Raw genomic sequence first — 22,250 nt, forward strand, 5'->3', positions numbered from 1 at the left:
GGAAAAGAACAAGTCCTCATCTGAGGCTGAGTCTTCTCTGGAAACTCTGACATTGAAAACAGTAGTTTAAGATTATGCTTAGAGAACAGATTGACTAGATTATTGGAATCCTAAAATGAGGACACATAACTTTGAAATGAACAATTTTACATGATGCTTAAAGAAAAGGATGCATTGTTCTGTTACCTAAACTCAAGCCAAAGAGCAGCCAAAACAGGTCTTGGGGAAACATGATTAACAGGGCCAATCTTTTAAACAAAGTTATTGGATAAAATATGGCAACATCAAGAGCTTTAATTTCCAGTGACTTCAGTTTTTAGCAAGAATATGCATGACGTGTTAGTGATATGCTAACACAATATACAAATGGATGTTCCACAGACCATACTGAAGTAAGAAAATGACTGATCAAATAACTGAAGATAGAAATCCACCTCTAAAGTGTGACAGAGGTATCAATAATGTATGGAGATAACCTTGGAATTACTCTTTTTTATTATTTTTTTTATTTTATATTAATTAATTTATTTAATTATTAAAGATTTCTGCCTCTTCCCCGCCATCACCTCCCATTCCCTCCCCCTCCCCCAATCAAGTCTTCTTCCCTCCTCAGCCCAAAGAGCAAGCAAAACTGGATGTCAATCTGTAGAAGAATGAAAATAGATCCATATCTATCACCATGCACAAAACTCAAGTCCAAATGGATTAAAGACCTCAATATCAGTCCAAACACACTGAACCTGATAGAAGAGAAAGTGGGAAGTACTCTACAACACATGGGCACAGGAGAACACTTCCTATGTATAACCCCAGCAGCACAAACACTAAGGACATCATTGAATAAATGGGACCTCCTGAGACTGAGAAGCTTCTGTAAAGCAAAGGACACTGTCACTAAGACAGAAAGGCAACCCACTGACTGGGAGAAGATCTTCACCAACCCCGCAACTGACAAAGGTCTGATATCCAAAATATATAAAGAACTCAAGAAATTAGACCGTAAAAGGTTAATCAATCCAATTATAAAATGGGGCACTGAGCTGAACAGAGACTTTTCAACAGAAGAAGTTCAAATGGCCAAAAGACACTTAAGATCGTGCTCAACTTCCTTAGCAATCAGGGGATTACTCTTCTTAATCATGTCCTCTCATTATTTCTAGAGTTACAAATAAAAGAGGCACACAGATGACATGAGTGTAGAAACCTGGCACACATTTTATCATCCAAAACACAAGAAATAGGGTTTATAGCATGTGTGTTTGATAGTATGACAAAGCTGGCACGTGACATGTGTTCCTTTGATATTTTTCTCTAATTCTGACATATGAACAAGTATCACCTTAGTGAAAAGTGTCAACTAAATGTAAATGTAAATGACTATTTTATAATACATGTGTAGGTTTTCTTGTGAAATGATTGTATAAAATAAGTGATGGACCCGTGCCAGTTCTCAGTCAGTCAGGCTAGTGGTCTCAGATAAATTGTATGATTCTGTTGTTAGATAGACATGGAAGTTGTTAAAATAAAATTCAAAAGTGCCAGTTAGCTTCAAATCTGACATTATATTTTCCTACTTAAAATCATATTGTATGTATTCTTACTATTAAGTTGTTTGAGTAATTAATAAACATATTCATTATTAACTTATTGGTAAAATTTAAACTTTTGAGACTGCTAAAGTATTCTAATAAATTAGAAGGACCCCATAAATTTGGTAAATAGTTCATCAACAATGTAGTAATGAAATTAAGAGTTTAATAATTATATGATACACATTGTTTTACATTTTAGATTTAAAATTTAAATAAAGTAATCCATAATCTAATAGTGCAAAATAGAAACATGGATTTGAGTTGACATTTAACAAGAATCCTCAGTGGAACACTGTGTGAGTTAACACCACCAGCAATGTTTTGGTAATGGGTGTATTTCTCTCCTGTCTACATTTATAGTACCATGAACTACTCTTTATTTAACTTAAATGAAGATGAAATGTTTGTATTCTGACTGTGCTAGGGTCTGTGTTTCTCTGACATTCCTAGAAGATAAATAAGGTAGTTGTTGTCAAGGCACAGGATCCATAGGAGATCCTGTCCCTAGAACTAGATATACCTAGTGTTTCTGAAGAGTTCAGGTTCCATGAGAAGTGGAAGATATGTTCAACACAAGAGTTACACTGTCAGGGCCTGTTGAAGAAAGTCATCAAGATATGATTGACTCGAGTGTTCATGGACATTATCTAATTTTCAAGGACTTAAGTTTCTAATGGAATGGAGTCACTGCTGGTGAACCAGATGTTCTTAATAACATTAGAGTTGGAGGCCTTTAATGTTCTAAGGTGATGGATTTTACATGTTACAATGTATTTTTATCATACCCTCACTCAAAACTTTCCTTCTTGTTTCCTTACCTTTGACCAACCCCATACAACTTCTATCAAATTTAGGTCCTCTTTTTTGACACAACCATTCTTGTTAATGCTGACCACATTCCTGTGTGTGTGGAATCACCCAATGGACAATGGTAACCAAGAGTAGCCACATCCCCACATAAAATTAGTCTCCATCCATCAGCAGCAACTGTTGGATACAGAGACTATGACTGTTTAGTACTAAGAATAAACAGTTGTGTGAGTTTTTATTCACAGATAGAATGATTATATCAAAATTTACACATGATCTACTTCTCTATTCTTCCATATCATTCCCACCTAGACACAAGGAACATCACTAAAGAGTGGATTGAAGCCAGGTGGTGGTGGTGCACTCCTTTAATTTCAGCACTTATCAGGCAGAGGCAGATATATCTTTGTGAGTTCTAGACCAGCCTAGTCTACAAGAGAGTACAAGGACAGGATCTATATCTACAGAGAAACTCGGTCTCAAAAAAAAAAAAAAACAGTGAGTTGAAAGAGGTGCCAAAGAATGGGGTGGAATGCTTGGAGACTGTAATCTCTGGACATCACACACTTGATATCACAATAGCTATGACTTCCTCTATAATGCATACACAAAACAAGCAAGATAAATGGTCTAGCAGTTAGAGTAGAGGAGTCACTCATGCCCCACCCACCTGATATCTTCAAAAATTTTTTGTGAGCTAATTATGCCATGGTATGTTTGTGCCCACAGGAGACCTGCCCCTTTCTGAATGGAGACAATAGATGAATATTGGATGGAAAGATTGATGGGAGTCAGAGGGAGAGAATGGAAAGAGAGAAGGAAAACTGTGGTCAGTATGTAAAATAAATGTAAAAAATTAATAAAGGAACTGATTTTAATAATTTCCCATGTCATAAAATATAAAAAGTTAAATTTATATTAAAACACTTTCAATTATAACACAGAAATACTTTTAAAATCTGCAGTACAAAGGTCACATGACAATATTTACTGCTTGTATTTTGCTAAAGAGCATACACTTTAATTGTCTTCTAATTTTGTACCTAGAGATCTTTTATGTGTTGGTCAGAGTAACTCTTTCTGAATCATATGACTCCTATAGCAGCATCAATGACTGGGTAATAGTAAAAATAAATGACTCTCACCACATGTGTGTGTGTGTGAGAGAGAGACAGACAGACAGAGACAGAGACAGAGATGTAGTAACTGGAGACTAAGAAATATAGTCAGAGACAGTTGGAGGAATACTGTTGAGTTGGGCAAGGTCTAATATATACAATTTATCTATTGCAATTATGCACATGGAACAATATCAAATTGCAGCATATTGCCAGAAAGAAATAAAGGATGGAAGTGTTTTAAAAAATGATGTGAGAGTGAGAGAAAAGAGAGGAAATAAGGAAGAAGGATTGTTGTCAGGAAGACAGAAAAGGAGGGGAGGAAGAAAAGAATAAATGAGGCATGAGAGAAGGAGAAGCAAGAAAGGTTCATCAGGAAGTAAAGGCAGAGGAAAGATGGAAATAGGAAGGAATGATTCATAGAAACTTTTTAATAAGTTTTAATCTGGCTTGATTGAGGCAGATTTAATAAAATGTCTTCCACATGTCTTTGCCTGTGTCAAAGTAAATATTCTCCATCTCCTTAATAAAAAAGATAAAGGAAACTGTGCCATTTCAATGTTTCTAAAATGTCATTCCAAGCAGATTTTTAGAGGCACTTTGTTTAAAACTGGGGTTCCCATTTTTCAGATGATCACTGCTTTATCTACAATGACAAATATTTCACCACCATAAACATATACAAACTTTCACTGTATCCTAACATGTACTATTAAATGAGTGTCCATGGGTACCCTAGACATATGGAAATTATTAACTGAACAGCACTTAAGTATAAGGATTTACCTCCCAAAGGAAAATAATTATAAATAGTGTGTTTTTAATTTGAACTCTGTCCCTCTGAAAGTAATGTTTTCTTGCTGACTTCCTGGTTATTTTTCAATCATTTCCTCCAAAAAGCACAAAGCAAATATCAGTCACCTGAGGGAAAATTGTAACCCTTGCTCTGTTCTTAATTTTATTCTCTCAGGGACCTCCCCCAATACAAAGCACTCCTTAGGCTCAGGCTAAGAGCAAAAGCCTAGCTGGAAAGTCCCGTCTCCTTCTAACTAGAGCCTCCACGATAGCATGGTTGTTGAGGAGCTGCTACTCTTCCTGGTCATCTTTCTAATCTGTAAGTATTTCAGGGTTTCAGGAGAGACATTTGGGCATTCTAAAAGATTGTATAAATGATGGTAATGTTGCTTTTCCCTGGGTGTCCTGTCCCAGGTTTACCAGTCTCAGACCCCATCCCTCACCTGCACTGTTTCTGGATTCTCATTAACCAGCTATCATATACACTGTGTTTACTAGCTTCTGGGAAAAGACCTGGAGTGCATGGGAGCAATATGGAGCAGTGGATGCACTGATTATAATTCAGCTCTTATATTGCAAATCACCATCAGTGGGGCCGCCTACAAGAGCCAGGTTTCAAAATATTGAACATTCTGCAAACTGAAGACACAGCCATGTATTACTGTGCTAGAGACACAGAGAGGGAACCCCAGTATGAGCCTGCACAAAAACTTCCTTATAGAGACACTATGGACCATCAGGGAGCAGGGAGGACCAGCATCTTTCCTATGGACCACCAGGAAGATTCGTTTCAGAATCAAGGAAGCTCTGGACTATGCTACATCAGCATGAGTTTTAATGTCAGAACCTGTGGTTTCCTCTTTCAGCCAAATATGTCCTTGAAGGACCCTCTCCACTGTCATATTCTATTCAACTCTCTATGTGTGCACTCATTAGAACATTTTTTTCTTGCATATACTCTAAGCTATCCAATTGCTTCTGATAACCAGACATACATACCTTTAATTTTATATATTATGTATATACATATATATATATATATCACTTGAAGTATATATATATATATATATATATACCAAACAGTGTCTGAAATTATGATACTTGTTTAGTTTAAGTTTAATGACAAAATTTGGTAATTTTGAGTATCTTGTAATTTATTCTATTTGCTTTTCAACATTTGATGAAGAAACTACAAATTTACTTTCCAAAGGTAGATTTGAAACTGAAATATCCATCATTTCATTCTTCTAAACCAAAACAACTAACCAAGTATACTTGGTTATCATTTGTGAAAAAAAGTTTTCAAATAATTGCATATTGGTAAAAGTTAGCTTGCACTTTAAAGTCCAAAGAAATTCTTCTGTAGATAAATTTGTGTGCTCTCGAGCTACAAGGTTCTCAGCTACCCATCTTCATATTTCATCTGGAGTCAGCTCTGGTTCCTGGTTTGATCTCTCATCAGCTCTTTCCATAGACAATTGAGTTCTATGATTTTCTGCTTGTGATTTGTTGATGCTTTTGTTAACAAAGGCTCCCAGAGATACATCTATTCTTTGTTGCTGATGATGAAGAGCCTGTTGTCTTATGTGTGAGCTAGAAAAGTGTCATTCAGAGACAGACATTTTCTGAGTCCTGACTGATCAGGTTGGCTTCCAGCTCCTCACTTTCCTTCCCCTGTGGTTTATATTACCAATGCATGGAGGAAATCCCTGCAAGCTCTTGTACCCTGTAGTAATCTATACCTTAAGGGACAGAGTTCTACATGTTTCTGTCTGCCCTATTCTCCACTTATTGTCATAATTCAGCATCTCTGCCTTATTTTTTAACTTTCATTAACATATTCACAAGACTAGTTGCACAATTTTTAGTATGAAGTTTGGTTAATGGCTAAGTTTCTCATCCTTTACCATTGTAATAATTATACTTAGGAATCTGGGTTATTCTGTATTACATCCTAAAAAGAGAAACAGAAAGTACCTAGAGAAAGATAAACTGTCAAAAATTTATAGTTACTAAAAGTTGTCCCTCCATATGGTGTTCTCAAGTGAAAAAGTGAATAGGTTGAGCTAAGTGAGGTGGGAACCAAATCATCTCTGGGGTCTCCTCTTATGTAAACACACAAAATTACACATACTAAATGTTAATGAGCTGATTCCTCACAAGTTATTTTCTAGATGGCAATGAGAATGATAATGATTCCACTTACAACAAGAGAATAAACTTTAAGTTGCTTCTTAAGCAAGGTTTCTGATTAATAGGAGGCCAAATTCCAAAATTCCATTCCAAACCTACTGGTGGAATTTATTTAGATGTAAAAATTCATTTAGGACATGATACCCTGTGGTGCCTATGTTATGTGAATGTGGGTTCACTTAGAATAAACACTCCCATGTTTATTTGCCAGGTTTGCACAGTATTATTCATACTATTTCCTATTTGTTAGGGACTGGAAATCTATACAATAACAAGGAAATATTCCGGAATGTCTATGTCCATTCTTCTAAGAAGAATGAGATTTGGTAAATCTCATTCAGTTGAGGAAAGCGGTAAAACCTTATCATGTGCTCCTCTCAGGAACCTCCCTAAATACAAAGCAGCCCTAAGACTCAGGCTAAAATTCTAGGTTTATTTGAGAGGCCCTATCTTTTTCTCACTAGAGCCTCTATCAGAGCATGGCTGTCTTGGTGCTGCTCCTCTGACTGTTGGCCTTTCCAGCTCTGAGTGTTTCAAGGTTTCAGGAGAGGGACCCAGTAATGAAATTTATGAGAGGAATTATAGATGGTAATATTGCTTGTTCTCAGATGCCCTGTCCCAAATGCAGCTGAAGGAGTCAGGACCTGGCCTGGTGCTGCCTTCACAGAACCTGTCTCTCACTCGCCCAACCTCTGGGTTCTCATTGACTATTTTTACTGTGCACAGGTGCTGTAGCATATCCTACAGCCAGTAGTTACCCGCCCACTGGGGAGTGGCCTCTTATACTATTTATGCTGATGTAGAGCATGAATTCGGCCTCTTTTCTTGCTGCCGGATTCGTTTTCTAATCTCTGTTTCACCAGAGGATTTTGATTTATACGTCTACCCTTAAATAAATAACCATATATTTCTCAGTTCTGAGCTAGTGTGGGATTTATTTTAAGTGTCTTTCTTTATCTGGTGCCCATGTGGATTTGGATGCCACACCTACTATGAGGATAGCCTAATGGCACAGCTGGTACACGGCCCAAGAATTTGTCCAACCTTTCTCGTTTGGCTTGCTTTTAACCCACCACAGAGGAGCTTACTGCATGTGGCAACTTGGAAATTTCCCAAGTGCACACACGAATGCCGCGTTCCCTGGTACAGTTCCTCCCACATGGTGACTTGTACAGCTTCTGCTTTCTGCTCCCTGCCCATGAGTTTTCGGTTTCTTGCTCCATGTATGGAATTGTTTTAATTGCTTTTAATTTGTCTTGCAAATCATATTTCTCAGTATTTAACTGGTACCAAGCCAGGAAACTAAAGCAGCTCAAAAACTAAAGTAGCTCAGGATCATTCCTGTAGCCACCATGACTCTCAAACCACAACATCTGCTGGACAATAAAGATTAGAGTTTACCAGATCATATAACAGGCATTTTAAGAGATAATATGGAAGACTACATTATTATAGAAATTTTAGTAACTTTTTGATAATACTATGGATTGTATTATATGAGGCTTATATGGTTATGGTGATAGTTCAATCTATTGAGTATTGGGACTCAGTTTTTTTCCTTCATATTGTATCATAAGGAAGAATTGGCAATTTTAAGAATGATACAGTTTTTACAGATTAATAATGAACAGATAATTGATAGGATTAATACCATCAAAAATCAAAAGTTATCTGAAAAAAATAATGCTATTAGAAAGGATAACATTAATTTAACAGACAAAAGTGAATCCATGCCTAAGGGTACTAAGAAGTTATCTGAAAGAATTCATACTGCTGAATTTGACAGTCAAAATTTGTTGAAAAGTTATAAGTTAGCAGATACATTTTCTCTCCAGGATGGCAATCTGCATACTATTTAAGTAATGTCCAAGAATCAAATGTTATTTTAAAGGGAAAACTTCAGAACTTGGAATCACATGTGCAGAATGAGGACCAGAGGCTAGATGCCTCAATGAAATCACTAGAAATATATAGAGGTCAAGAGATTCAGGCTATAAAAAAGACAATAGTAAAAATATTTAAATAATTGAGGAAATTATTGGACCTGATGAATAGGGAAAGAAGGCACAAGGACAGGATTCAACATTGCCAGCAGCTGTCAGAGATGACTTACCCAGGGTTTTAGCTTCCTACCCTGTAATCTATTCTGACAAAGCATCAAGTTCTAAAAGCCCAAAAGAATCCAAAGAAGGTAGATGGATAGTTGTAGGAATGAATGATACAAACAAAATTAAGCAAGCTGTTGTAACTTACATCTTGCATTCTGCATTTGTTAGGGAGGTGATAAAGACATGGCCTTCTAGCATCAAGCAATGCCACATGCTTGGATTCAGTTAGTTTCAGCAGTCCTGGATGATGGGCCCCAATTAATATTTAGAATTTATTTCAGAAAGGAAACAAAAGTATTGGAACAACAGGGAAAAGCAAAAGGCCTTCAGACTTCCCAAGATCAATTTCTTGGTGAAAGCACTTATGCTGACCCACAGGTTCAAGCTCTTTATGATGAACAAATCTTTTGCCTATGTCACAAAGCAGTCTTAAATGCTTGGTACAGGATTCAAAAACCAATAAAATAAATGTAATCATATACCAGGGTGAAACAGAGCCTGAGAGAACCATTTACTGACATTTTATAAAGATTAACTAAGGTTGTACAAATAGGAGTAATGTACCCAGATTCAAGACAAGTACTTACTGAATCTCCGGTTTTTGAAAATGTCAGCTTAGAATGCAAAATTATACTTGAGGCTTTAAAGGTTAAATCAGCACCAATGGATGAATGGATCCTTCATACAATGAAGTGTTGTAATATGAGCGGCGGGGCTGCGTCCCCGGCACCCGGCCGCCTGCATGGCTAGCTTATGCCCTGAAATAATTACACGGAAACTGTATTCTTTTAATCACTGCCTGGCCCATTAGTTCCAGCCTCTTATTGGCTAGCTCTTACATATTGATCTAACCCATTTCTAATATTCTGTGTAGTACCACGAGCTGGCTTACCAGGAAAGATCTTAACCTGTGTCTGTCTGGAGTGGGAGAATCATGGCGACTCACTGACTCGACTTCTTTCTCCCAGCATTCTGTTCTGTTTACTCCACCCACCTAAGGGTTGGCCTATCAAATGGGCCTAGGCAGTTTCTTTGTTAATTAACCAATAAAAGCAACAGATTAATACAAGACCCACCTCCATCAATGAAGATTAAGACATTTGACTATAATATTGAATCTTGGGTAGGAGAAGCAATTTCCAAAGGAATAAGGAAACATCAAAATGCTAAATGTTTTAATTGTGGTAGAATAGGACATTTGAGAAGGAACTGTAGGCTAAGAATTCCTAGGAATAATATCTCCTCTGGGAATGGCAAGAATAAGATGACTCAGCCTTCATGTTTATGTAGAAGGTGTGGCAAAGGCCAACATTAGACCAATGAATGCAGATTAACAACAGAGAGACAAGGCAATCTGATTTACAACTAGGTGGGACCTCTGAGTTAGAAGCACAGTAACCTTGAATGAACTAAAAACTCTCAAACTCTCCTACCTACAAAAGTCTAAGGATCCAAGTAAGTTTTAGTTTCCTTTATAAAAATAATTTGTGATTCCACCCAGTGAGTGCTTTGCCTTCAGAGTCAAGGGCGTGAGCAGTGAATGTACCCAGTGGCTTTCAATTTGTATGTTAGTGCAGGCCTTTTGTCTTACTCCTACCTTTTGGGTCAGGGGTATATTAACCAGTTGGAAATTAAACATGGGTGAATTTTCAGTACTCGCTGAAATTCCCTCCAGATATTATCCTATGTATTTCTGCATTTTATTATTTTCATTCAGATCTTCCTATCCTTTACTATATTTCGAGGCTGATCCCCAACACTGCTCAGCCCCAAAATAATTACACAGAAACTGTATTAGTTAAATTGCTGCTTGGCCCATTAGCTGTAGCTTCCTTCTTATTGGTTAAATAACTTATGTGGAAAGTCATTGATCCTGAGAAGGCTTCAGCATGAAGACTAGGAGAACAATGCAGCTGCTGACTGCAGTTGAGCCTCAGGTATTTGTCCTACTCACCAAAAAAGGCATCTTTGTGCCTCACATCCCTTTTAAAGAAAGCTGTTGTATCACTCTGTTGGTTGGAGTTTGCAGGATCTTCTGTAATGTGTATGGTAATAATTTCTCCTTTCATCTTTCTTTTATATAATTTCACATATGCTTTTTCACGACAGACCACTGAATTTACCAGCACTAAAGAATTTTCCTTGTTACATAAATTCATTCTTTCCCTTAGGTTTTCTCTTTCACACACCTTCACTTCATATCTGTTCCCATGAGGATGGACTGTGTGGTGTCTACGCAGGAACTGAAGGCTCAGGTCCTTAATCTAAATATAAAATCACATTTTAATAAACTATAATACACATTATTCATATCTTTGCTGAAGGTGATGGATCTTCTCCAATTCAAAAAAATGTATAATTTTGATATGTGTTCATTTGTAACAAAAAATAATAAAAAAGGAATGATGGAAATAAAGAAAGGAAGAAAAAAAGAGAGAAAGAAAGAAAGAAAAGCCTTGCTTGCTTCATTTTGAAAAGAATCATAGATAGGGGAGGAAGAACTTGTAGCAGTTGTGAGTATCCAAAGAAATATTGACAGATCAGAGCAGAAGGAAGGAAATTAAGAAGAACTTTCCTTAGAGTCTGTGCATCTCCTGCAGTTCTAGGAATTAGTTAAAGGAATTGTGCTCAAGGCACAGGAACCAATGGAATTTAAATATACTATACTATTTTGAAAAGAATTTTTCATGTTTTTTGAGAACTCATACACAATTTCAGAGAATCTTGGCCATATTCTCACTGAACGTTTTCCTTCCAATTTCTTCTCCTTGGTCCTCCCAACACGTTTTCCTCCCAATTTCATGTTCTCTTTTTATAAATGAACAAATCCAAATAATATTGATCATATGCCCATGAGTGTTTACAAAGACAAACAACCAGTAGCTACACCTGTAAATTAAATAAATCTCCATCCCCCAGCTTCTGTCAATGAATGCAGAGAGTCCATGATTGTTCACTGCTGAGAACAGTCAACTGTGTGAGTGCTTGGCCACAGACAGAATGTCTACATCAAAATTTCCACATCCCCCACTTTCTTACTCCTCTATATTCCTCCCACAAGGCCCAAAGGACATCACTGATTAGTGGGTTGAAAGAATGAAAGTACCATAAAATGGGCAGGATTTCTGAGAGATGGTTACCTCTAGAAATCACATGGTCATTACACACTAGAATTTTTATGGGTTCCTGTACAACATATACACAAAACCAAGCCAATCAAATGGTCCATCATATAGAGGAGAGGGACTGAACATGCCACATCCACCTACCTGAGATCCTCAATATTTTTTACAGAAATAATCATGCTTCAAAATTAAAACATTTTGAACATTTTAAAAATTAGAACACAGAAATGTTCCAAAATCAACAGTGCAAAGGTCACAGTGCTATAAGGAAATCTACTAATGGATTTTTTGCCAATGAGCATATGCTTATACTGTCTTCTATATTTGTACCAATACACTGGTGCTTCTCTTATCCTTTGTAGTAGAAGCTGCGGGCTGTGTTCCTGCCTCCCCAGCTTCTGGTAGCCTGGCTAGCTTATGCCCCAAAATAACAACACACAAACTGTATTCATTTAAACACTGCTTGGCCCATTTCTATTCATGTGTGTAGCACCCCAAGGTGCGCTTACCGGGAAGATTCTAGCTACATCCATCCTGGGTCGGAGCTTCATCGCATCTGCCCCAGAGAGCAGAGCTATGGAGTCTGAGCTCACTTCTTCTTCCTCCCAGCATTCTGTTCTGTTTACTCCACCCACCTATGTTCTAACCTATGAGGGCCAAGCAGTTACTTTATTTTTTTAAATAGTTACATGATGTATTTTATTTTTTTTGACATTTTCTTTTTTTATTAATTAATTTATTTAATTATTAAAGATTTCTGCCTCTTCCCCGCCACCACCTCCCATTCCCTCCCCCTCCCCCAATCAAGTCTTCCTCCCTCCTCAGACCAAAGAGCAAGCAGGTTTCTCTGCCCTGTGAGAGGTCCAAGGACCACCCACCTCCATCCAGGTCTATTAAGGTGAGCATCCAAACTACCTGGGCTCCCACAAAGCCATTACGTGCAATAGGAACAAGAATCCATTGCCATTGTTCTTCAGTTCTCAGTAGTCCTCATTGTCCATTATGTTCAGCGAGTTACTTTATTTTTTAACCAATGACCTTCTTCCATCAATCCTTGGTCAGTGAAGCCTCTTTCTGAAGTGTATAACATGAAAGTATATAAACATGACTACTCTAATACAGAAAATAAGTTACCTCTGAATACTCACTGCAAAACAAATATATCATATATGTTATGAAAGTAAAGAAAGGTAGCAAGAGACTGCTGGAGGAGTATGATAGAGCTGGTGCTGCCTTTTAGATCCAGTGTAGACATAACAATTATGCACATATAAAAGAAACAACATGCTGCATATAGTCAAGCAAAAAGGAAATGGAAAGACGTATGGAAGAGAGGATGTTGGAGAGAGTGAGAGGGAAGAAGAGAGAGGAAGTGAGGAAGCAGAAGTTTAGCAGGGAAGCAGGGAGGGAGGGAAAAAGAAAGAAAGAAAGAAAGAAAGAAAGAAAGAAAGAAAGAAAGAAAGAAAGGAAGGAAGGAAGGAAGGAAGGAAGGAAGGAAGGAAGAAAGAAAGAAAGAAAGAAAGAAAGAAAGAAAGAAAGAAAGAAAGAAAGAAAGAAAGAAAGAAAGGAGAAAGAAAGAAAGGAAGGAAGAAAGGAAGGAAGGAAGGAAGGAAGGAAGGAAGGAAGGAAGGAAGGAAGGAAGGAAGGAAGGAAGGAAGAGACATGAGAGTAGGAGGGGCCGGAAACAGTCATCAAAAATGAGTAGAAGAGGAAAGAGGATAGTAGGAATGACTGATTCATAGATTAGCTTGAATAAGTTTTATTCTGTCTAAATTTTCATAAAATTTCTGCTTCAGCAATAAGTTTTCTTTTCCTGTTTCAAATGAAATATTTTCCAGTTCCTTCCTCAAAAATGTAAAGAAAATTGCACCACTCCAATGTTGCTAAAACACTGCTAGAGACTTGCCTACAGGCCAATCTAGTGGGAATATTTTCTTTCAACTGAGGTTTATAATTCCCAGATTATCACAGCTTTTTCTACATTGAGAAAGTTCTAACCATCATTTGAATATAAAATATCATATTGACATTGTAACAGGAACCATTAACTGAACATCCATGAGTCCACTAGACATTACCGAATAAATGACTAAAAAAACTCAAGTATAGAGATGTACCTCTCAAATAGAAAATAATTGTGCTTAATGTGAAGCTTTACCCTAAAGGCATTACATTTGAACACTTTTCCTTAGCAATTTCTCCTGGAGAGTTTCATGGAGGGAGAACCATTAGAAACACGAGAGAACAAAATGTGGACACAAACTCTGTCTGATGTAAGCAAAAAAAAAAAAATCCTTGACTAAGAGACCACATGCCAGTTCTCCAGGATGGTATGAAAAATATGAAATTATTTCACAAGACCCAAAAATCACAATGAAAAATCAGACAAAGCAAAAATGAGACAGACACACTGAGTATAATGCTGAAAATGTTCTTCTAACAAACAGAGCATCCTGAACAAGTGCAGGAGAGCACTTATATTCGCAGGTACCAATCAGAGCTTTCAGAAGATGGCAGGTTCCACAATGTTAAGACCTGTCTCAAACACTGCTACTCACAATACAGAATATGAACAGAGGGAAAAGGAGCTCAATATATGTGGTGTCCAATGTGGAAGAATTGGTGGATATTCTCTGGGATTTACTGAACAGATTGTTTTGAGCTATTCTCTAGCATTCCCTGATGATTTATATTACCAAGGCATGGAGAAAAGCCGTAAATCCCTTTTTTATATGGTGATCTTCCCCACAAGACAAACAGTATTGTTCAAGCACCTCCTACTCCTCACTTCTTGTCATCACTTAGGGTTCTCTGTCTTCTTATTGCTTCAGGTAACACAAGGTCCAAGACTGGTCACATGCTACTGCTTTTTATGAGGTGTCACGAAGAGCTGACCCTCAATTCCTCACCAATGCAGCAATAATATTTAGGAACCTGCTTTTGCAATGTGCTTCAAGCAGTAAAGAAACAAGGAAGGAAATCAAAATGTACATAATGATAGAGACGCAGACAAACAGAAAACAGGAGCTAGGAAATATCCAGGTGTGATGTCCTTGAGACCACTTATGTGTATGAAAATCAATCCCTAGAATTTCCTATCAGATAAAAAATTAAAATCACATGCACTAAATGTTTGTGAGTTGCATCTACACAAGTTGTATTTTCTAGGTGAGCACTAAAAAAATTAACTTCAATGACAACAGAAAGGATTTTAAGTAGTTCCTTAATCCTGATTTCACATCAAGTAGAGGCTGAAGTGCATTATGACTAAATTACATCTAAACACTCTGCTGGAATTTACAGGGATATGCACTGAGGATGTGGTATCCTCTGGTGTCTGCACAGCATGAATGTGGAGTCACTTAATGTTTTCCATCAAAGATCTGCACAGGGAAATTATAAAATTTCCTATTTATATGCAAGTGGGAATCCAGTGTCAGAAAAATGTTACTCATTTTTTATCACCAGGTCCTCTAAGAAACACAAGGATAATTCTCAGAAACCTGAGGAAAAAGTTTAAACCATGCCCTGTTCCTCCTTTTATCCTCTCAGGAACTTCCACAATGCAAAGCAGCTGTCTTGCTCAGGCTAAAAGTCCAAGCCTACATGAGAGGCCCCATCTCTTTCTCACTAAAGCATCCAGTAGGCATGGTTGTCCTGGTGCTGCTCCTCTGCCTGGTGCCCTTTTGAAGCTGTGAGTGTTTCAGGGTTTCAGAAAAGAGACCCAGGCATGTCATCTGTGGGATGTACCATGCTTATTGTACCTGTTCCCAGGTTCCCTGTCCCAGGTGCAGCTGAAGGAGTAAGGACCTGGTCTAGTACAGCCCTCACAGACCCTTTCCCTCACCTGAACTATCTGTAGATTCTCATTATCCAGTCATGGTGTAAGCTGGGTCTGCCACCATTCCTCTTTTCCTCCGGGAAACGTGTCTGAAGTGGATGTGAAGAATCTGGAGTGGTGGAAGCACAAATTAAAATTCTGTAGTCAACATCAGCAGGGACACCTCCTGTTGCACAAATTCTAATTATTCTTAAAAAGAGCTGAGTCAGATACCAGGGGCAAAAGCTGAAGGATCAGAAAAACAGAGTAATCAGTCACTAGAGAGTTCTCACCTCTACCAATGCTCAGACCAAATGGGGAAGATCCTGTCTCTACAAAGCCTCTGACTGAAGGCTGTCTCTCCAAAACCTCAGACTGTCTCTCAGACTGAAACCTCAGACTGTATCTGAACTCTTGTCTCCTCCTGTCTTATATTTTGCTCTCTGCCCAGCCATATCAAGCAAGTCTCTGCTACCCTACTGGTTGGATAAAAGGCATATGATTCCAGGTGATGGGATCACCTTTGGGTGAGCTCCATTTCTGTTTTACACAGATCCAATCCCTTGTATCCCAGGATAGTACAGTACTCACAGAGATCAGTCCACTTCTTTCTTCCTAGTACTGAGATTAAAGGTTTGTGCCACTATTGCCTGATGTCAATGGCTATCTAGTGACTTAGCTCTCCACCCTTATCTTCAGGAAGCTTTATTTGTTAGATCACAAATAAAATATTACTTCACTTCCATGAGCTGTGTTTTCATAAAACTGAACAATCTGAGAATTCCAACACAGCCATGTATTACTGTGCCAGAGACACAGTGAGAGAACTCCAGTGTGAGCTTGGACAGAAACCTCACTACTCAGACCAGCAGGGGATGCTGAGGACCAGCGGGTACTCACAATACCGGTGGTGGTCACTTCAGAATCTAGGAAGTTCTGGAATATGCTTCATTTATACCTGTTTGATGCCATAACCTTAGTTTTTTTTTTCTTTTACACAAGAAAATCTTCTAGAGTACACTTTATTTCTCATAGCCTATTAATCTTGCTAGACACTAAAACATCTGGCTTCCCCCACAATCCTCTAATATGTCTAATTTGCTTCTAGTTAGACAAAACAGCACATTAATTTTATGTATTCCATACATACATTTCATCATATATATATATCATCAGGAGTATAAAATTGGGAAAATTGCTGATTTTGTAAGACAGTTTAAGAATTTTGAATAATCTTTAATTCATCCTATTTATTTCTAAACTTGTGATAGAGAAACCACAACTGCCCTGAATTGATGTTAATTTCCAAACTTACTTTAGAAAATGAAGCATCACAGTTTTTTTACTTTTAAACTAAAAGTGTACAGTTGTTATAATTGTTGCAAGATTCTATTTTTGAACATTAGCATTTTGGTAAAAATTAGCTTGCACTTCAAAATCCAAACTAATGATTCCTTTATAGGCATACTGTGCAACACAGATCACAAATTTCTCTGCCACAAATATGTACATCCCAACAGACATGAGCTCCAGTTCCTGGTCCATCTCTCTTCAGTCCTTCCCATAGACAACTGAGTTCTATGATTTTCACAGTTTGTACTTTTGTTGCTCCTAGAATTACTCCTCTGCTCTCTCTGTTGTTGGTGACATGAAGAGTGGGTGTCTCATGTGGGAGATAGTGAAGTGTTTTCAGAGAAGCCATGTTGGCTGTGGGCTCCATGTTAATGGATGATAGAATTGGGGCGGGTTTAAAAAGGAAATGAGAATCTTTTCTCCTGAGGTTGAGACTTCTCCTGAAATTCAGGCAGTGACAGCAATAGTGTGTGATGAAGTTTAGGAGACTACATTCACTACATTCTTAGAATCCTGACAGAAGAACACATAACCGTTAATTGAATAATTCCACACTATGTTGAACTCAAATGTTTCTCTGTCATATTTTCCAGGGTCAGTGTGAGGATCAGCTTACATCGCTGCTCTTGAAATGGATGAATAGAGTAATATTTTAATGAGTTTGTTGGACCTAAAATATATCATAACCAATACCTCTATTCTAATCCCAGGTCTTTACTTTTGACCAACAACATCCAGAACGTTTTATGGAGAGCCTACCAATATGAATTAAAAGACTTCACATATTCACATTAAGGTAAATAATTTTTTAAACAAATAGGCACAGGGAAATTTTTTCCTCTGGAGTAGAAAGGAAGTAACAATTGTGTAAACTTGAATTTCTCTTCTCTTCACTATGTCCCCTGATTTGTTATAGACAATTTTAAAGAAAAGGGGATACCTATATGATACATATGTATAATCTAACACCAGAATAACTGTTCCTGCAGCATGAGCCATGAAAGGGTAAGGAAAGAATGATATGTTTTTCACCTAATTCTGATTGATGATGGGATATTGTCATCTTAGAGCAAGTAACAGCTAACCAACTGTGAAAAGATATTTTACAAATCATGTATAGGATTATCTGCAAATAGATTTTTTTTTTGATTTTTGAAACAGGGTTTCTCTGTAGCTTTTGGTTCCTGTCCTCCCTTAGATTTTTCATACATAATTGAAGGACCCCACCAGTTCTTAGCTGAATGGGAAGATGGTCCCAGATAAATTTGCCTACCACATTATTTGATATTTACCAATATTCCTTAATCATTTGCTTTCTGAATTTTGGGTTTAAGCCTCAGCTATACAGTTTTTACTAATCTTCTTTATTCCTTCTGTTTATGATCACTAAGTGCAATGTTTTCTACCCAGCTCCTCCCACATCTTCCAAACATGGGTCCCTAACAACCTTATACTTACTTAAGCACAGTTATTGATGCTCATATCTACATGTATGTGAACCCAAGCACTGCAACATAGGAAACATACCAGTGACCATACCCTCAAAAAAGAGTGACTATATCTGTAGAAGGAGCTGTGGGCCGGCCCGGGAGCTGCGGGCTGTGTTCCTGCCGCCCCAGCTCCTGATAGCCTGACTAGCTTATGCCCCAAAATAACAACACACAAACTCTATTCATTTAAACACTGCTTGGCCCATTTCTATTTATGTGTGTAGCACCCCAAGGTGTGCTTACCGGGAAGATTCTAGCCTACGTCCATCTTGGGTCAGAGCTTCATAGCATCTGCTCTGGAGAGGAGAGCATGGCGTCTGTCTCTCAGAGGAGCTGCCCTGCATCTGAGCTCACATCCTCTTTCTCCCAGTATTCTGTTCTGTTTACTCCACCCACCTATGTTCTAACCTATGAGGGCCAAGCAGTTTCTTTATTTTTAACCAATGACCTTCCTCCATAATTTCTCCTTTTTTGTTTAAACAAAAAAAAGGAAGGCTTTAACTTTAACATAGCAAAATTACATATAACAAAACAGTTATCAAGTAAAAATTACAATATTTACATCTATTTTATCTTTATCATAACTAAGGAAAACTATAACTATCTATATATTCTTTAACTCCATCAAAGACTCCAGAAGGATATAATATTACCTAAGCAAACAAGAAATAAGCAACTTTCAAACTCTAGAAATGAAAGAGACAAAGTTCCTCTGTATTGTTGGGGCATCCATCTTCGGCTTACAGGTCCATTGTATCCAGAGACATTTCCATGAAGCAGGAAATTTCAAAGTCAGTTCAGTCACTATCTGCTGTGTCCTGCAGAATGTCTCGCAGACTCCTTCATGAATCAGGAACCCCGAAAGATCATCTCACCTTTAGGCAAGTTCAGTAGTCCTCTCTCTCTCTGCAGATTCTCTGTGTCCAGTTTATACAATAGTCCAGGCAAGAGAGTTTCTTGCCCAAATGGCTATCAAACTCCATAAGGTGCCTCTTCGATGCCCATCTTCTTTCTTCTTGAAGTAGATTGGTGCTGCCAGAAGCAGATGTGTCTCATTGTCATGAAAACCCTAAGTTATTAAAACACTTAAAATGCAATATTTTATAATCTTTGAAAGATATGAAGAATGCCTATCTAAAATATATCTATGTACATCTAGAAAATCTAACTAACATGACTACAAACTTGGCTATTATTATTATCCATTAACAACCTATATACATTACATTTTCACATGAACTAAACAATCACAATACCTTAATCAGTACCAGAAATACATATACATACAACAAAATTGACCTTAAATTTATATCAATAAAGTCAAATCCATACCAATGCAAATTATTCATATCTATATCATATATCCCTTGTCCAGAAAAATATATTTCCACTGCTCCTCAGTAAGAAGTAGGACCAGGGAATTTCAGGCCTATCTCTACCAGGGTTTTGGCTGACTTGGCCCTATTTGGGTTATACAGATAGTAACAACCATTATGAGTCCATGATTGTGATATCCATGTCATGTCCAGAAGACAGCATTTCACAGCACCCCTCCCTGTGCTCCATGCCTTACGTGCTTCACACATCCCCTTCATCATTGTTCTTTGAGTGTTGGAGGAATTTGAATGATACTGGAAATCTTATATCACACAACATATTGAAGATTGGGAAGGACAGTTTCTCCCTTTTAGAGAATCCAGATTGTGTGTTTGAGACTCTGTGTGTTTGGTGTACTGGCTTCTGCTGAGTAGACTTGGAACTAGAATGGAAGTCAAAACAAGAAAGGGCATTTTGAGTGAAGGACAAAAGGGGTAAACACAGGGTAACACAATGGTTATCAAAGAAAAAGTTGGGTGTAGTGAGAAAAAGGGACTGAGTGGGTAGAAAGCAAAGCACGAGAGTTTGGGAACATAAAAACAAAGCCTTCTGAAAATACAAAATTGAAGCAAACATTTTGTGTTTGGTTATAGACACATATTAAATATCCCCATTGTGATGAAAATATAAATAAACAGAAATAAAAGTGACCTAAGATAACATGAAGCAAGTCATGTGTTTCCAGGTATTGAGATAGGAAAGGCAGAGCAGGAAGTACAAAGTAATCAGAGGGAGAACTTTAGGATGCAAACAACTAAGTGCTGCAAATACAAATATGTCTTGTCTCCACTGAGAGGAAGACAGGCAGAACAAGGAATGTATCATTTGCCAAGTCACTCTCAGAACCGAGGTGAATTCAGAAAAGTTTCAAGTGTTCCTGTCAGGATTCACCTCAGGAAGAAGTCATGTCCAGCAGAGGCAGAGGGACAGATAGAGCTAATATCTGGAAACATAGTTATGCATGAAGCTTTTCTATTTCTCGTTGATCCAAAAGAGACATGACGGTGTGGAAACACATTTTCTATGCATATGATGGAAAGAGAACTAAATAAAATGTGGAGAATACATCACAAGGCTATTATATATACAGAGCTACATTAATGCTTCATATTCTATAACTGTCATCAGTGTGTATGATGTCTTATATCTTCTCTGAATACTGCCTTCTTGCTAGGTCCAATTACAGAGCCTGCTATGGCAGGAAGATATGTAAATAAGGCTTCTTTTGCCCATAAAAGCCAGCCCTGTCCTGACCCTTCAGCTCTGGCAGAGGAGACCAGCCTTAGATTCCCAAGTCCTCCCAGTCATTTGTCAGCACTGAACACAGGCCACTCACCATGGATTTAGGGCTCATATTGGTTTTCTTTGTCCTTATTTTAAAAGGTAATTCATAAAAATGAGATGCTGTGTGTTGTGTGTTCAAGGGAAAGAGAAAAAAATTCTTCTATGTCGGTTTTCTAACCAGAATTCTTTGTGTTTACAGGTGTCCAGTGTGAAGTGCAGTTGTTGGAGTCTGGTGGAGGCTTAGTGCAGCCTGGAAAGACACTGAAACTCTCCTGTGCAGCCTCTGGATTCACCTTTAGTGGTTATGCAATGTGCTGGGTCCGCCAGGCTCCAGGGAAGGGGCTAGAGTGGGTCGCATACATTAGTGGTAGTAGTAACTACATCTACTATGCCGACGCTGTGAAGGGCCTGTTCACCATCTCCAGAGACAATGCCAAGAACACTCTGTACCTGGAAATGAGCAGTCTGAAGTCTGAGGACACAGCCATGTATTACTGTACAAGATACACAATGAGTCAATGCTACTGAGAACCCAGACAAAAACACAGCTGTGGAGAACACAGGACCAGTAGGGGGCATTGAGAGCACTTAGAAATCTGGGTCACAGAACAGCCTGCATAGAGAAACATGGAAGATTGCACTTCTCTTGTCTGCACTGCCTCTCCATATCACACTTAGGGATTTTCTCTGCAGATATAGTGTGTAGTAATCCTTGAATGACCAAATGTTTATTCTAATTTCTGTTTTCTGTTGTATTGTGTGTGCTGATGTATTATTGTGTTTTTCCCTATTACCCTTTATCTCACTGTCTACCTGTGTCTGTCTCAATCTCTCTCACTCTCCATGTGTGTGTGTGTGTGTGTTGACATATGAAACATTTCTCTAAAAACCTGCAACACTTGTTTTGAGAAAATTCTATGTCCATGGGCCTGGATCTCAACGACTGGATTGTTTGATTTTTCAGTTATTCACAGTGATTGTTTAGTCTCCACATAACCTACATGGTATACCTGGTTTGCTTTCACACCCGTGTTTTTCCTTCCTTCCTTCCTTCCTTCCTTCCTTCCTTCCTTCCTTCCTTCCTTCCTTTCTACCTTACTTCTTTCTTTCTTTCTTTTTTCTTTCTTTCTTTCCTTCTTTCTTTTTTACTTATGGATTCTGGGTTCTGTGTTTAGAACCAAATGA

The 22,250-nt window shown here is 38.0% G+C and overlaps 1 gene segment (V, D, J or C); it reads left to right on the forward strand.

The window, feature by feature from the left end:
* Positions 1–21,103: 21,103 nt before the first annotated feature.
* LOC130882910 (immunoglobulin heavy variable 3-21-like) lies at positions 21,104–21,593 on the forward strand. The segment is given in 2 exon segments: positions 21,104–21,164; positions 21,265–21,593. Coding segments are annotated over 2 exon segments (375 nt in total).
* The last annotated feature ends 657 nt before the right edge of the window (positions 21,594–22,250 follow it).

The sequence above is a fragment of the Chionomys nivalis genome, chromosome 10 (genome assembly GCF_950005125.1).
Source record: "Chionomys nivalis chromosome 10, mChiNiv1.1, whole genome shotgun sequence".
NCBI classification, from domain to species: domain Eukaryota; kingdom Metazoa; phylum Chordata; class Mammalia; order Rodentia; family Cricetidae; genus Chionomys; species Chionomys nivalis.